At 39.2% G+C, this 17,927-nt stretch overlaps 1 protein-coding gene across 2 annotated transcripts in view; it reads left to right on the plus strand.

Moving 5' to 3' along the window:
* CEMIP2 (cell migration inducing hyaluronidase 2) overlaps nucleotides 1-17,927 on the plus strand; it is a 50,476-nt gene that overhangs the window by 10,508 nt on the left and 22,041 nt on the right. For both annotated transcript variants that reach the window (XM_085043476.1, XM_085043475.1), the window contains exons 2-7: nucleotides 2,240-2,576; nucleotides 6,961-7,101; nucleotides 7,637-8,198; nucleotides 11,387-11,556; nucleotides 12,813-13,001; nucleotides 15,711-15,880. In XM_085043476.1, coding sequence (XP_084899602.1) covers nucleotides 2,252-2,576; nucleotides 6,961-7,101; nucleotides 7,637-8,198; nucleotides 11,387-11,556; nucleotides 12,813-13,001; nucleotides 15,711-15,880 — 1,557 coding nt within the window. In that variant the 5' untranslated portion in view covers nucleotides 2,240-2,251. The remainder of the gene's footprint in view (nucleotides 1-2,239; nucleotides 2,577-6,960; nucleotides 7,102-7,636; nucleotides 8,199-11,386; nucleotides 11,557-12,812; nucleotides 13,002-15,710; nucleotides 15,881-17,927) is intronic.

The raw sequence follows: 17,927 nt of genomic DNA on the forward strand, positions 1-17,927 counted from the left end.
TAGTTGAAAACTTTTTATGGTTGCCAAAATGAGGTTTGCAAACAAAGCAGAATGCTTTGTGCAACACAAAATATGCTTGAAAAACGACACGAGTGTTTTCAATGTCTGCTGTAATGAATGTCCTTTTTTTTTTTCTTTTTTATTTCTTTAGAGGTCTGGCAGTACTTTAAGAGGCCTTGGTGGGCAAAATTGTGGTAAAACTATTTTGTAAAACTATGTTAAGTCTTGCATAGCCAATCTGGATTTAGTTGATATAGCTGAGTAATTAACAAACTTGTTAACTGTTGATATTACACTATAATGAACACTGTAGTAATTTCCTCAATATCATAGATAAATGCCATAACTGAAAACTTTTTAACCAAGTTTAAGGAGTTGGGGTTTCAAACCATTGACAAAAAACCCTCAGTGCTGGATTAGATTTCTTAAAAAGTTTAATTAAGAAGCTCGTTCAGGATTTGTTTAGCTAGACAAATACTGTCTTTGAAGTAGCTGAAAAGGTCCATCTCTGCTCAGCTTTTAATACCACATCTAAAACACAGAAATGATTTTCACTGCTGAGAGATAACAAATTGACTGTAAGAGCACATGAGGTTAAAGCAAACTGTTCCACAGTGAACATAACACGTTGGGCAGTTAAGTGAGAGCAGATGATTAGGCTTGGGAAATAGTTTGTCAAAGAACAGAAAGGAGAATGCTGAAAATCAATTTGTTTTAATGGACAGGCATGAGATGCACTTCTGGAGGACTTGGAATAATTTTTGCACTCTGGGATAGCTACTCCAGTTAATGTTTCAGTGCCTTCATTGTCATTGTGCATACATCTGGAGATGCATTGTCTTCCATGAGAATGTAATCCAGCCTGTTCAATAGTAACAGCTCTTTTTCCTTTAAACAGTGAAGTATCAGATTCTGCAGCATGTGGGACAAAAAGCTCCTTTGCCACTTCTCAGAATAAGATTACAGTTGTCACATTTCTCCTTCATCAGGGTGCCTGACACTTCAGAGTATGGCTCAGACTTCCCTTTGTTAATGGAACAGAAAGAGGATCTTTATATTCTTCCATTAGCAGTAGTTTTTATTTCCCCTAAACTCTGCTGTTTAGTACACATGATTTATGCTTAAATCCCCTTCAGGATTTAGTTTTAAAAGTTAGGTTTGAGTTAACTGAAATGTGAGCATCCTTCTCAAAAATTTTCATCTAAAAGAAATGTTAATCATAGTGAGAAAAAAATTCTCAGCTTTGTGAATACTCTGTAGAACACTATTGACTGAAAAAACAGAAAACAGTCAAATGCAGGTTTGTCTCTTAGACTAGACAAGTGTGGTGAGTTAGAACTGCTTTTGAGGATGGGCCAGGCAGTGATGGTATGCTTTCCTCTTGACATGCTTCAGAAGAAAGGTGGAAACAATGCTAGTAACTGAAATAAAAGCAGCACCCACTTCTGGGTCATAGGTACACAGATCTGGAGCAGTCATGTTGCTTCTAGGCTTTGTGTCCAAACCCAGGCTTCTCAGCAGTGAGAAAAACCACAAGGTTTGCTGAATAAGATGTAGGTGACTTCCTTACAGAACCTTTCCTGATGCACCTTCACTAGCAATTTAATCCTGCTGTGACTATATTAAAAATTTTCTGGCTCTATGCAGCTCAGCTTGTTAAAAGTGTTGACTAAGTTGCATCAGCAAGACTAGAAATAAAATATTATTTGCTATTTTTTATATAAAATTTAAATGGCTTTTAGGGCTTCCAGTGTAGAAGGGAGGCTTGTCTTTTTCAGCTTCTTTTCCGTAAGGGAAAGTGAGGAGGTTGTTTAGCTTCTGTGTACAGAAAAAATACATTTAGACATTATTTGCATAACTGTGGGGAAGCAGGGGTTGCTAGCTTTCTCATTGTTCATCTGATTTCTTAATCTCATAAGTTAACTGTGAAAATAGTCTGTGAAAAATACACACTGGAACTATGAAGAAATGGTCTGTGCTGTTCTAGGTTCCCATACCACGTGCTTTTGAGTTTAATTTTGTTGATTGTTCCATGCAGTTATACCATGGCAAGTGACCAGTAGCAGCTGAATGACTGATGCTTTGTAAGTAGTCACAGCTTCAGTGGCTGTTCTCTTTGACGCACGTGGTTTAAAATTGCTTCATGTTGTTGTTTCTTTTTTTTGTTTTATGCATTTTGATCTGTACTCTGAAATCCTGTCTCTTATTTTTTCCCTCTGTGTGTGTGTGCGTGTTCCAGTGACTTTATAACATGCAAGGCACTGATACCAGGGGGAGCTCCCCTGCATTCCTCCGTCCTCAGAACGGGAGCAGTCACAGGTCTTCGGGGTACGTCCCGGGAAGAATTGCCCCTCTCCGTCCCCCGCCGCCTTCGCAGAGCCATGCTGCAGCAGAATTTACCTCGGCGAGACAAGAAGCCCAGACAAGACTCCCGTCCTTACCAGTGGAGCAGCACCGCAGACAGGCAGAAGCCAACAGGCATAAAAATACTCTTATTTGCTCTGCCATTTCTAGCCTTTCACTTTTTGTTGCACTGGGGATTTTTTTGGGAATAGCTTCAAAATACGCTCCAGATGGTAAGTTCTATTGCAAAGAAAATCATCCTAGAAGTTATCCTACGTGTGAACATAATTCAATAATTCAGCATCAGGATTAATGTTGAAAGTTAAGTGCAAAAAGGACACTTACTGCAGTTTTAGCATTGAAGGAGGCAGAGCTTGGGGGCAAGGATCAGCTCCTTTTTTTGTTATCAGTGTTGTTTTTATTATGCATGGTTTGATTTACTTACATGAAACAGAAAGGCATAGCAGTAAATGAAGATTACTGGTGAGAGGGAAAGAGGCACAATTATTTTTGTCTGCAGAAGCTGTTTCACAGGTTCACAAATTGTAGACAAAACAGAATTGTGTCTGTTTAAGAAGTAACTGAGGAAGATAGTAAAAAAATGTTAAAGTAAAATAATTTAAAAGTCTCTGAGAATCTATACTAATAGCATGTGTTTGTTTTGTTAATATGCAAATTGCACGGGGACCTTTTTTGATCTATTAGCCCTGATTGTTTGTTTTCAGTTCATTTTGGAAAACTGGGCAACTTTTGTGGAATTTGGAGAATCTCTGAAATGTCAGTGGTTGTAAAGCATCAACAGGTGATGTGATTAACTGCTGATCACAAAGTGTACATGCCTCTAGCCACTTACTCCTAGAAGATGCTATGAGGTGCAGTTGCTAAATGTTGGTAGTATAGTTTGGAGTATGGGTTGTTTTGGTGAGTTTGTTAGGAATTTTTTTGTGTTTTTTAAGGTTTCTAAAAGCTAGACTGAATTGAAACTGTTTGCTATTGTAATAACAGACTTCTTAGTGGCTTTTGACATAGTAATTAAAAAGATACTGTTTCCAAAGTCAGTGCAACACAGGCTGAACAACTCAGATAACCAATTGACGCTTTCAGATGACAGTACAAAATGAGTCCACACATCCAACTGGAGTGCTCTCGGTGGTGGCTTGCTGAGATCTCTTTGGGTGAAGTTCCTGAGTTTTCCTTGTAGTTGTGAAGGAAAACAACAAAACCTTAGGGACTAGTAAATGACAGGTCATTCCTGTATTGTGATCCGAATCACTGGTAATGGGTATGTATGCCATAAGTTCTTTAGTTACAAGTTCCGGAGGGTGACTTACCCAACTGACTCTGAAATACTTTGGGTGGAGCCGGGCTCTTGGTGGTGCTGAGCAATCAGACAAGAGTTAGCAGGAAGTTCCACTTTAGTATGAGGAAGAATTTCTTTACTGTGTGGGTGACCATGCACTGGAACAGGTTGCCCAGAGAGGCTGTGGAGTCTCTCTCACTGGAGATGCTCCAGAACTGTCTGGGCACAATATTGTGCCATGTGCTCTGGGTGACCCTGCACATGGGTCCATCTGTCCATCTGTCTGGACCAGATCACCCACTCTGGTCTCTTTCAGCCTTACTCATTCTGTGATACTGTGAAACCCTGATACAAGGGAAACTCCTACAGGCACCAAGGAAAGCCTGGCTGATCTTTTAATCTTGCAGTATGGTTGTTGCAGCCACTCCCCAAAAGTTCCCCAGCAGGTTGAAATGTTAAGGCATTTAGCTCCAACCCAAGCACCTGTAGTACTGCAGTGAACAACACCAGTTCCAGTTAAGTGTGCTTTTCTTCAGGGCTAATTGGAAATCCATATTGTCAGATAACTTTAAAAGACAGGGGAGGGAATGTGACATTTGGAAGTAAATGCACGTTAATTCTAAACCTCCGTCATACTTTCCCCAAAGGGAAGATGTTTCTTGTCTGCATTACTGTTCCTGCTTGTCAGCTGGTTTCTTTTTCCGTATTGCTTCTGTATTCCTGTCATCTACTGCTGACTTATCTAAGGAATCCTGAAAATCAGGGTGAGCAATGGAAATGCAATTTCCTCCCCCGTTTGCCTGGGCTTGTGATACAGGGTCAGAATGATAGGCTGGGGTGATTTCAGGGAAAAGTTCTTCACTCTTGCAGCTCTCAGCTGGACCTTGCCCAGGGTAAACAGGATCCTTAGAAAATTTAGCTTCCAAACTCTGATAACTTTCCACTGAACATAATGTAACACTGATAACTTTTCCCCAGAGGCCTTAAAAGCTCCAGACTTGGTGTCTGAACAGGTAGAAAGTAACTGTTTAGCCACATCTCCGGAACTGTTTCCTGCTTCACTTTTCTCCTTGTCAAATTTCATATGCTTGCTCCATGAAACATTCTAGCTTTGGTATTTTTTTTGTCAGGATGTTTTCTAGTGGGTGGGACGGTATACTTTTTCTCCACTCTTTGTAGAAATTTTACTTCTCCCCCCAGCTCTAACAGAAGTGACTAAACCTTAAGGAAAGCTGACCCATTGTTACAGAAATGCTCTGAAGCAGAGGTTTGAGTGGAAACATTTTCAACATGAGTGGCTAAATTTGGCAAGGTCATCACTATCTAATAGTTTATGGTCTGTGCTTCTGTTTTCATTTAACTTTAGCTCTGAAGGCAATAACTGTCATCTGTAAAATCTAATTGGTAATTTTGGAGATAACATATGGTGAAGTTCAAAATATTTGATGTTTTCATGCAGCCCACTGCAATTGCTAAGGGAAAACTTAAAAATACTTCTGCTAAACACATCTGATCTGCTTGCCAAAAAGTTGACCCACTGTGCTCCAAAATCATGTTTGCGTTAGAGGAGTGCCTGTTTCTGATTCTGATGGCTTTCTTGCTGGATTGTAATGTATGCTGAATTTAAAAATTATCGATATATTTTTTTTAGTTACTGTTCTATACCTCTTCTTTCTGATTCAACAGAAAAATGTATGATCACTAGATATGCTCTTCTGTGAATCACAGTAAGCAGAAGTCATCAGGTTGCTGACTCATGGTTTCCTCACACTGCCCTTTGCTACCAGCCAGGAAATAAGTGTTTCTTCACAGTGCTTGTGTGTGTAGTGTCTGGGGAAAAGGGATTAGGGACTCTGCATGAGTCAGACAGTAGACTTGCCTTTATCTGGTGTGTGCTCAGCAGTCTTGCTGATTGCAGTTCTCCTTGCTTTTCAGCTTTCCCTCGTGTTGAATTACATTTTCTAAAAGCTGTCTTCATGGGATCCTTCCAAAAGATTTTATTTTGTTTTTATTTTTATAACACCACTTGTATGCCTTTTGCCCTTTCTCAAGTTTGCTAATTTTTCCCCACTGCTAGTCAAATCTTGGTTTATGTGGGTTTCCTGAGTTGGGAGGGATTTGAAATGTGGGGAGTTAATACCAAAGGAAAAACATTTCTGTCAGCAAAACTAAGGCTGGCTTATATTAAACTTGTGGATAGGTTTTGGTTTCTTTGGATAGTGCAGGAATGAACTATTGCTGGTAACTTTTTTCCTCTGAAGTAGCACTTCTGAAGTATGGGTGTATTTCTGCAGAAGATAGGATGTGCAAAGGCTTTTTCAGCTGTTACCCTCAGCTGGCCTGCTAACATATTTATTTTGACACCTTTTTGATTGTCTTTTGCATAAAGAAAATACTAATATTTTAATTTTTTAATACTTATTTTTAGTTTTGGTAAGATAATCCAAGGAATATACTTTCTGGTTTTTGTAGTATGTCTATGCTTCCTTTTTACTCAGATGCTTTATTTGCTAAAGAGGTGCATGGTATAAACACTACACTGCTGTAACTTCATCTGAAATCACACAAGCCTGTCATTTCTTGCTGCTGCCTCTCCATCTTTGCCCTTGTAACTCAGTGTTACTGCCTGTGTAGTGCCAGGAGTTTCAGCAAGGATCGTGTGTGTCTCTGCTCTTCTGTAGTTTGTAGTTGGCTAATGAAACTGACTTCCTAAGGGATACAAATGTTTAAGTTTAGACCCAAAAGTTGTGTCTCCTAAGAAACTGCTCTAGCTTTTTAGGTTTTACCCTAAATGTATTAAGGGTGTCTTATCCCTCCTGAGAACTTCCACTGAAAGAATGATTTGGGTGTTTAAAAGTACGAAGGCATCAAACTTTCTGAGCCAGGGATGAGAGCCTGAGGAGGTGAGATACTTAGATGCTTTACAGACATGTTAGCATGGTTAGCTGGCCTAAGAGTTCCAGCACTCACCGTGATTGCTCTGTATCTGAGTGCATTCTGCTTATCTCTTATCTACTACAAGTGATCTAGCAAATAAGAAAAATATCAGTTGGGGTTCAAAAGTATCTGTGGTCATCAGTAGTTTAATTCAGTGTAAGAATGGCTTCCTACCCCTGAGACTTTAGCTATTTTTCAGGTGTCTTTTTGGCTGTTCAGATACAAATAGTAGCATCAATGACTGCAGTATTGAACCATAGAAGGCAGTGGGAATCCTTTGTGGGTGACTGATTCACTCTTACTTGTGTTGATCCTAATGCTGCCTTGATTGATGTGGTGATGTTTGTTTTTTAAAAGCTGAATTTCATATTGTGTTGCAGAAAATTGTCCTGATCAGAATCCTCGCCTTAAAAACTGGAGCCCTGGAAAAGATCCTGAAAAACGAGTTATTATCAAAAAAGGGGATTTGTTTCGTCTGAACTCAGACGCTACAGTACACTCTATAGTTATACAGGACGGAGGTATGAAACAGCAAAATGAACATCTTGCTTCAGTGTTCTGCATATTTTTTACTTCAGTGGTTACATAAAAATATGTTGAAACTTTGTCTTGCAGCATATTGACCAGTTCCTGTGCTTTTTATTTTTCAGCCTACTTCCAGGTCAGGTATATAACTGAAAAGAGGAATGACCATTGTAGTATCTTTTCAGTGCAGCATTGTTGTAGTTTTCTGTGTGATAGAGTAAAATAAGGTTAGTTAGTAGCCTTTGTGGTACTAAATCTGTTTGTCCTCCAATGGTAACTGTTACATATTAGTAATCCTACCAAAACTGGAGAAGAAAAACAGGAATAAACCAGCAAATTCTTAGAAAGATGAATCACATCTGATAGCAGTTACTTTCCAAACATTCTTAAATATATGTAAGAATGTAACAGCTTAATTCATGGGTGTGAAAAATAAATCAGTATATTTTTTGTTGTTCTTATTGCAGAGCTTGGTTATTTGAGTCTTTCTGAATTTTTCTTTGATGTACTGAAATACTTTTTTTCCTTTAGGCATGCTTGTTTTTGGTGACGATAAAGAAGGTTCTAAAAATATTACCTTGAGAACTCGATTTATCCTGATAAAGGATGGTGGAATGCTTCATGTTGGAGCAGAGAAATGCCGCTATAAATCCAAAGCAACTGTTATTTTATATGGGAAGTCAAACGAAGGTGCTGATGTGCCAGAATTTGGCAAAAAATTTATCGGCGTGGGCCCTGAAGGAACGCTGGAGTTGCACGGGCACCAGAAGGTATCATGGACTCTTCTGTCAAAGACTATGTATTTCTCAGGGCTGGCCTATGGTCAATACACATTTAAAAAGAATTTTTCCCGAGGACTAAATGTCAGAGTGATCAATCAGGATACAGCAGAGGTTTTGGAAGTGCTGAAGTTTGATACTCATGAATTTGCAGAAGAAAGCTTGAAGCTCCAGAATTTACTGAAAAATGGACATCCTGGTCGCATTATTGCTATTGCTGTAGGAGATTCAGCTGCTAAAAATCTATTGGAGGAAACCAGAGTGACTATTCAAAATCTTCTGGGAAGTAAGTTTGTCAGAGGATTAAGTTACAGGTAAATAATATTTTTTCCCTTTTTGTGCTGAGTAAAGATGAGATGCAGATTATGCCAGGAGGGGATTTGTTAGACTTTGACGGTTCATGAAGTTTTCAGGGAATTCTTGGTGTTGTACACAGTGCTGTATTAATAGTTTTCAGTTAGTGATGCAGTGCAGCAACCCATAGTTACAGGTATCTGTGTGACAGACATTATTACATATTTGTAATTGCTCAGTTTCTCTGTTCTTTACAGAAATTACAACCAGGTGCAGCAAGGGGTTTTTTCTCGTTCTAAGACAAAATAGCTAACAGTTGCTAGGTGAAGCTTTTAATGTGTATGACTTCGGAGAAGCAAGGAATGGAGCTAAATGATCTCTGAGATGCCTTCTAACCCAAAACAGTGTTTCTAAGGGATGCTAATCCCAGGTATCAAACATCTTATTCATACTCATGCACTGTTGAAATAAAAGTACAGTACTTCTCCACTGAGTCTTCAAAGGAACTGACCTGTAAAATGATTTTGTAATTGAAATGCAGTTACAAGGTGTTTGTATATCTTTCAGTCATTCTTTTCAGTTGGTCAGGATTTGGATGGTAAGTTAGTAGAAGAGGTATAACAGAAATTATTAAAGCATGAAGTTTGCGCTGCTGTGCTCTTCATTTAGTTGTTGCAAAAAAGCTTTTGGCAGTGCATGTTCTGAACTTGGTTTTGTGCTGCAGAAGGTTGTCCACACTGCTCTGGGCAGCACAAAGAAATGTGCCCAGGTGGCCAAGAAGGCAAATGGCATCCTGGCTTGTAAAAGCAATAGTGTGGCCAGCAAGACCAGGGCAGTGCTGGTGAGGCTGCACCTTGAGTCCTGTGTCTGGTTCTGGGCCCCTCACTGCAGTAAAGACTTTGATGTGGTGGAGCATGTCCAGAGAAGGGCAGCAGAGCTGGTGAAGGGGTCTAGAGTGTAACTCATGAGGAGCTGCTGAGGGAGCTGCGAGTGTTTAGCCTGGAGAAGGACCATGTTGCTCTCTACAGCTGCCTGAAAGGGGTCTGTAGCCTGGTGGGGGTCAGCCTTTTCTCCTAAGCAGCCAGTCACAGCACAAGAAGACATAACCTCAAGTTGCATCAGGGGAGGTTTACAGTTGGACACAGGAGGAATTTCATCATGGAAAGGGTTGTTAAGCACTGGAACAGACTGCCCAGGGAGATGGTGAGTCATCATCCCTGGAGGTGTCCAAGAAATGACTAGGCGTGGCACTTGGTGCTGTGGTCTAGTTGACAAGGTGGTCACTGGTCAAAGGTTAGACTTGATGGTCTTAGAGGTATATTCCAGCCTAAATGATTCTGTGATTCTGTGTTGGCAATACAAGTGAAAAGTACGCCCAGTCTTTTGACTGCCTGTCAGTCTGTTCTTCATCTTCTGCTGAGATGGTGTTGTATAACCTCTTTGTATTGTCCAGTGTTTTCCAGGAAATTGGTCATTTAGTTTTTCTGTTCTATTCTTACCTCTCACTATTGCCTGACATCTGGATTCCAGTTAATTTCCTCCCTGAGCTTTGGCAGAGGCAGGCTGGTGTGTCAGTCAGGATGCTGTGTTCTGACCTCAATTCCTGTCAGGAGTACATTTGTGTCACTGCCTGTGTAAGCACAGGGGTGTGGGATGGAAAGCACTTGCCTTTGAAGCAGTTTGGCCAAAAGTGCCAAGACCTGGATGTCCTGTAGTGGAATACCAGTTCCTGAAAGCAGTGAAGCCTGTGTGGCTTCAGATTGCCCAGGCTGGGGTGCAGCCAGCTCAACTGGTCCTGAGAGGTGTAGGTTTCTGGGGTTTGTCTCTGCCCATGACCTCCTCACCAGTTGGTCTGAAGTGAAGAACTTCTTTAGCCTGCAGGTGGGAAGCAACAGCCTTTTTTCCTTCTCTGCTGAACTGATTCTTGTCTGCTTTCCTTAGTCAGTAAAGGCTCTGTAAGCACATAAAACCGTTTTCTTCTGCAGTGGATGACAGGTAAGAAGCTCTCCCCTGTGGCTTTGTTAGGAAAACATTTTGTTAAACCTGTAAAGCTAGTGAAAAAGTTATCAGCATGGAGGTGAATACTCCACTACATCCCTCTCCCATTCTACCTCTTCCTGCAAAATATGGAATGGAAAACATGCATCAAAATACCTTCATTTTGAGTGTTGGTATGCAAAATGTTCAGCTTGTTTGCTGCTGCTACTTAAAAGCTGGCCCAGTACATATTGTTCCTGTGAACATGTTAATGCTAAAGTTTCATTTGACCTTTTGATCCCAATCAACAAAAACATCAAGAAGGGTTGAAATAAAGGCAACTGGATTGAAGTTGGGTTTAATATCTGCCCTTGAATCAACCATTAGTAACAGACTGCAGTCCAGCTTGCTGACACTGTTTTCACTTGGGGTGAATGATTCAACTTTAATGATGCAAAATTGTCTGGCTTTTTAATAGATGATCTTGACTGCTTCCTTTGCACACATGGTTCTAGAATTACAGAGCAGTAAAGGACAGCAAAATAAACTTGTTTTTTTGAACTTGCTGGCAGCTTTCTGTGGCATGTGGTTTGCTTTTAATTTCCAAACACACACACATCGGTGATATCTTGTACAAAGATTTTGTAACAGCATGCATTTCCTTTTCTGGGTCTGAGCATCCTGAAAGATTCCCTTAGTGCCTGTCCAGCACAGGGGCAAGTGCCAATGGCCATTGCTGGCTGTGTCCATCCCTCCTGGCCTGATGAACATGTGGTCCCCTGGGGTCCTGACTGCTCCTTTAGGGTGTTGCTGGCTGATGGCAGGGGGCCATGGCAAGAACATTGGCACTGACTCCAGCTCCTTCTGTGCCCTGCTAAAGCTGTTTGGGAATAGGATCCTGTGTGGCTTTTGTCCCTCATCTCTAGTGATACACTTTTTTCCAAAAGCATATCTTGTTGAATGTTTTACTGAAAATGTATATTAAATTCTTCTCCAGTAAGAGCGCTGGTATTTACCAATTCATGTATAGGACACTCAGTTATTTTAAACAATTTTTCTCTGCAATTAGGTCTGCCCATTTTCTTCTACGTTTTGAAGTTTCATTTTAAAATTAATTTGGAAGAGCAAGAAAAGGGTTTTTTATGACTTCTATGCTCCTTGTCTTTTCCTGGTTTTGTAAAGAATTTTTTAAGAGCCATTATATTTAAACATTTACTTTTGATTTTCACAGGCAAGCCTGGGCTTTAGTTGGTGTCATAGGTGGTGGAAATTCTTCCTGTAATGAATCAGTGAGAAACTATGAAAACCACAGCACTGGTGGAAAAGCTCTTGCTCAGAAAGAGTTTTTCACAGTGGATGGTCAGAAGTTTGTTGTGAGAGCTTACAGCGAATGGAATGATGGTAGGAAAGTGTTTTGTGAAATCCTATGGCTGGGGGAAAAGAAAAAATACTTTATTTGCTTTTTTTTTGCTAGAACTGTTAGTTGCAATTTAAATTTTTGAGTGCTGCTGTAAGTTGTTGTTTCTTGCTGTGGATGAAATAGAGCACAGTTCTTCAGTACTACCTATTTTCTCACTCTGTATACAGTATGTGAGCAGCATAATATTGAGTCTTAATTTGTGGTATGTTTAGATGGAGATAGGACTCTTATAAGTGCTGGCACTTTTTAATTTTATTTTAGTAATTTGGCAGTCATGTATATTTTAAATCTAAGCTTCTTAAATGGTTACGGTACTAAAAAAGAAAAAACATAGTAGAAGCCAAAAGAAGTGCTTTATTCTTCTTACAATTTTCTGTTGCTGTTAGAATGCTGAACTTTAGACATCTTTTCTTATACAAAGTTGAATCTGTGGTATAAAAAGCTGGAAGACCTACCACTTGCTTGGTTTTATTCTTTATTAATTTTTTAAAGTTTAAGATATCTTTGATCTGAGTTTTTATGGGTAATTTCTTTCTGGTTTTGGAATTACTAAACACTGTTGTATTTTCCTCAAAAATTTTTTGTGGTAGTCATGTATTTGTTTGTTATACAATTGAGCTATTTCATATTACCCCTTAACTGTTCATTGCAGCCCCATGAAAATGTACAGACTTATGTTTTTTAAAAAAATAAATACCAAAATACCTATTTTGCTTACTGGTGCTGCAGAATCAGGTTAAAGAGTTATCAAAAGCAGCTGAACTTATGCAAATTCATCATAAGCAAATAAAATTTTACGTGAGTACAGTTCAGTCTGCCAAACGGTTCTATAAGTTGTGCTTAAAAGAGGAAGTCCTCTACTTTGTTTTCCAGGTCCTTGATTGCATCTGTACAGTTTGAAATGGAAAAAAAATGTCATTTGAAACAAGCAGAGGTAGCTGGACCTACTAATTATTGCCATATGATATTAGGGTTTTTTGGAAAAAAAAAAAAAAAAGCTTATTCCTGTCATCATTAGTTTTGCCTTTTCCTTTTTTTTTTTTTTTTTTGTGATCCAATAAGTAAACAGGCTGTAAAGGCATCTCACACTTGCATGTTTGAGGTCAGAGTTGTACTTTAGAGGATTTTGGAGCCTTTCGAAATCTCATGCGTATTTTATTAGTATTGTCTTGGTAATTGTTTCACTTAAAGGTGAATGTAATATTATTTTTGTTCCCTTTTATTTTTCTTTAATTAGGGGTCCCAATATCAGGGTTCCAGGTGGAAGCGGTGGGTGGAGTAATACTGAATCTTCTGGATGATGTTAGTAGTTGGGAGCCTGGAGACAGAATTGTGGTTGCGAGCACAGACTATTCAATGTATCAGACAGAGGAATTCACCCTCCTTCCCTGCCCGGAGTGTACCAAGCATCAGGTTAAAGTTAAAGGTATGAGAGCAGTCTCCTGTTGAAGATCTGTGTGAAATATGTATTTGCTCCTGGGCAGTCCCTTGCAGTGGAAGCAGTAAAGAGCAGCCTTTTCTTCAGTCTTTGTGTGGCTTTGTTGCTATATACACAAATGTGTAATTCTCTTTGCTGTAAAATGACTCTATATGTCAGGTCTGCCTCACAGCTCACTGTGCTAACTTTTCTTTCTCATTTCTTCCCAGGCTCATTTGAATGCCCAATTTTTTTTTTTCCCAGTAGAGTTAGGCTTGTTTTCTCTCCTTGTCTGCTGTCTGTCTTTCCACAAGTTTTCTTTATACATGCTTGAATAGCTGTTGTGGTCATTACTGTTTCCTTTGCCTTTAGTATCATTCTTATCTTTTAAACTGTTACTATGGTAATTTTTTCTATTGTTATTAAACAAGTAAAAATAGAAAACAGGAAGAAAAAAGAAAATTGCAATTTTTGAACCTTTTTTTTCCCTTGTCATGAGTCTCCTTTCCATCTCCCTCCCCAAAAAAATGGTTATTTAAGAAGTGGCCCTTCCAAGATTCTGCTCTCACAGGATATCCCTGAGTCTTTGCAATCTGTTTTTCCTTTGGGTCTGATGCACAAGTAAATGATCATGCATGTTGTTGACCATTTCCTTTTTATTATCTGAGTCATTCTGCTTGACATCACAAGAGCCTCCCCGGGGACTGGCACGCCAGCTATGCTGGCATCTCTGTTTTCCTTCTGCTGCTCCACACCTGCTCCATGCTGCTGCCTTCCTCCTTGATGTCTCCAGCTTCTGGTCTGGAGCCCCCCTGCTCGCTGCTGGTGGGCTGCAGCATCAGTCCTAGATTATAAATTAAGGAATATAGAAATAAATAAAGAAAAAGAGCACTAACTAATGAGTGTCGTTTTGCAGTGTAAGCTTGCAGCTGCTCGTGGGTGCTCTTCTGGACCTGGCTTTTTCCCATTAATTTCTGCACACTCCAACTTCCTCTTCTTCAAACTGCTCTTCATTTTCTTAATTCTTGGAATTTTCTGTGAACACCCTCAAACTTCCCTGTCCACCTGTGCCTTAAGGGACTGCCTGTCTCTATGTCCCTCTTACACTGAAATTTGCTTCTCACACATTTGTTAGCGTGGGTAACATGTTTTACTGCACTGAGAATTCTCAGGTATGAAAAAAGCATATCCACATTTACCTTATTGCACATCAGAGAATACCAGGTTGAGTGAAGCTGCAGAGCTAACTTCATGCTATTGATCATGGTATTTCCTGGGCTTTGTTTGTAAGTGTGATATTGTGTGTTTTATTAAGCACAGTGTTTTAGAGAGCAGACTTGAAGGTTGCACTATGAAGTTTATAGTCACCACTGAATTGTGTGTGTGTAGACTCTTTTGTCTTGGAAATCATGTGCTGTGAAAAAGCAACTGCTTTTAAAGGTTTTAAAACGGTTTTCACAAGATTTACAATAGGGCATAAGATGTAAAATCTTGGTTTTTTTTTTAAGTAAATCGTAGCTAAACTATTAAAATATATTAAAGGAGGTCAACTTGCAGTCAACTAGCCCCCTTTTAGGGTTTTTTGCCACCCTCAATATAGTTTTTTTTGTCATAGTAATGTATACAGTTTTAAAAAATCTCCATACCACCCTACATATTCATTCAACAAAGAATGGATTTTCTGGTAAGATGTTATGGTAAACTTGACATGCTGAAGAATGTACTATCTTTTGAAATTATTTCTTGCATTGTTTTGCTAGGTTTTTAGCTGGTTTCACCTTTTTGTAGTAGGAAAGCTAAAAGGTATTGTGGTGTAGGAGCCCTAGTTGCTCTTTCTTCACTTGATATATTGACTTGCTAGTCAAATACAAGGGAGAAACAAGAGGTAAGCCTTTGGGGAGAGGAGTGCAGTCCCATTTACAGACATTTCTTGTCTTTTGAAATCCTCAGCTGCAGATACAGAGTTAATATCACTCTTAGTTCAGCTTCGTGTTGTGGTAGTTTAGGCTTATATCCTTTTTTAAGCCTTGAAGGGATAGTGATAGTCTGTTTTCGGGGTATCAATAAATGCATAAATGCATTTTTTAAGGCTTACAGAACCAGATTACATTCTCAGTTTAAATAAGAAATTGATTGGGTTTTGGAAGAAGAGTGTAAAACCAGAGTGTCTTCTCTTCACTGATTTTGAGTTTATGCATCTTTGGAATAGCTACCGAAGAGAGAGGAAATTTAAATTAATCCAATGTATCAAACTTTTAGTGAAACACAGATGCAGACTTGCTTTAAAAGAAAGAAAGAGGCTGGCTGCTTACTCTGTTTCAAAGACAAATTAAGAACTGAAAGTGAGGCTAAAATGTTGGAAAATACTGTATTTAACCTTTCTTGAAAGAAAAAAGGAGGTGCTTTTTTAAAACAACAAAAAATTTAGTTGCTTTCCTAACTGAACTCTTTTTTGGGTTTTTTTTTTCCATTCTCTTCACAAACTATTGGACTGAAACGAAGATGCATTTGCTTGGCATTTGTTGACGTTTCATATTAAAATGAGAGATGCATCTACTGTAAGAAAAGCTAAGAGAGAGCAGCATGTTAAGGGAGAGGCACACATGGGTTTTGTTGCTGCAGTAATCTTGCTTATTAATATAAGTTGAATCTGATTTTAATCAGTGGCAAATTTTTTTCTTCCCCCCCCACCCCCCATCAAATCTTGCTGTTGGACAGAAAACCCTCAGTTTCCTCATGTAGGAGAAGTAATTGATGGAGTGGACATGAGAGCAGAAGTTGGAGTTCTTACAAGAAACATCCTAATAAAGGGGGAGACGGAAAATACCTGCTATCTTGAAAAGGACTGTCAGTTCTTCAATTATGATACATTTGGTGGACATATCAAGGTTTGAAAAACATTTTAAAGTAACTTTCTGTCTCAAAAAGGCATGTTAAGGTCAAAAAGATTAGTGTTAAACTTCAAGGGATTTGAAAACGTAAAGCACATCAATTCATTCAATTGCTTTGTATGGAAACGACTTTGTTTTCATCTTTCCCCAAATTAGATTTAACTCCTTGAGACTCCTTAGTCTGCAGAATTGAAGGAAAGGATATAATGCACAAACTGGTCTTCAAATGTCCAGCAGCGTTGTAAAGTTTTATGGCAGGGATTAAACTGTACTAATGACATCCACATATATGCATCCTATAACATTACAGAACAAAGTTTGATCTCCCTTATATCTCTCTTCCTTCCTTTCACTGCCTTCCTGCCTCCTCAGGTAATGAGTATTGACTCCTAACAATCAGTCTCATCTGAATTTGGGCACTAGAGAGACATTGAGAGGGAAGAAACTGACTTGTACCAGAGGTTTTTATATGTAGTTTCTTAAAAATCTGAAAGTACTAAGGTTATGTAAAGGAAACTGCTTCTAAGTTCTTGTATTATAACATAAACAAAGCTGGGAGAAAGTAGTGTTATAGAAACCAGTATTTGAACTTACGTTCACTTACAATTTTAGATGAAAGATTTTAGCAGCAGTGCTTCACTGCTGCTAGAGAAGTTTGAGGCCTCAAATTGCAAATATATTTGTGCTCATAATGTGGTCATCACAGTTTAAGTCTTTTTAATGTATTTGGATACAGATTTTAATTTCAGAATGGTGGACATAGTAGTGGGAAAGAAAATAAGCCCTTTCCCTACTATGTGGCAGCTTTTGTTTGGTGGAAGAAAGTAGGTGGACTCAAGGCACCTTTTGTGTTCAAGATAATGTAATGAAAGAAGACAAGCTGTGAACCTTGCAAAGTGTGTCCTTAACTGCTACAAAAGCGTAAATACAGCAGACTTTCAGTTGTCTGAAAGGTAGAAGAGAAAACAAACATTTTGAGTCATCAAAGTTAAATTGTTCCCAGGAGACTGTTCAGAGTAGTGAGTGTCTGCTGCCAAACCTAGACTTCAGCACTGAAGGCATTTTGGGCTTGTGCTGATCTTACATCCTCGAGTGGTGGCATCCTAGACGGTAAGAAATTTAATAGTTTTTGATCATCCTGGATTTCCTACTGGTCACGGGCACAGTAGCATAAAGGAGGCCTAGTGGCAATGAGGAGAGGGATTGGTTTGCAGTTTTGCTTTTCAGTATTAAAAGACTGAGATTAGGGATGTCTTGTTTTGACCATTGCTCTGTATTTTATGCATGCAAACCCTAGGAGTTCAATCAGAGGAGGAGGAAAAAAAAATGGTACTGATTTTCCCAGAGGACAAAGTGCATACCAAAATTGGTATTTTTGATAAATACTCAGTACAGATCAGCTAATAAAACAAAGTTACAAAAAAAAGAAAAAAGTGGGGTTTGGTTTGGTTTCTGGTGTTTTTGGTTGGTTTTTCTTTCCGTCATGCTAGCTCCTTGCAGTTTAACTGTTGCACCTGGTTTATGCTTTCATAGCAGGTTAGGTGGAAGAAAATACTTTCTCTTTCCTGCATTACTGGAACAACCGCATTATGATTTTGTGTCATGCAACTTCACAGTAAAGTTACTGTGTATGATTGTGAGGGTAATTTCATATATTCCTGAAAAAGAAGTTTTCTGGAGTGCTGTGTCCAGTTTTGGGTTCCCATTGAAAAGAAAACATACATGTACTGTGGTGTATCCAGGAAAGGTGGTGTGTGGCACTATGTGATGAGGAGTGCCAGAGAGCTGAGAAGAGGGATCTTGTTGCTGTCTACAGGTACTGGTGGGAGTTCAGAATGGCCAGAGCAGTTCTTGGACTTGCACAGTGATAGGACAAGAGGCAATGGGACCAGGCTTAAAGCAATGCATGAAATAATGCTTTAATACTGGGAAAATGAAAGGGTAGAACCAGCTGACATCATGAGCATCTCTGTGGCTGGAGGTGTTCTCTGAGCAATGTGCTGAGCAGCTGTGTTGTGAAGCTGACCCAGCACTGAACTCTCAA

Source organism: Lichenostomus cassidix, chromosome Z, assembly GCF_008360975.1.
Source record: "Lichenostomus cassidix isolate B80296 chromosome Z, HeHo_3.0, whole genome shotgun sequence".
Lineage (NCBI taxonomy): Eukaryota > Metazoa > Chordata > Aves > Passeriformes > Meliphagidae > Lichenostomus > Lichenostomus cassidix.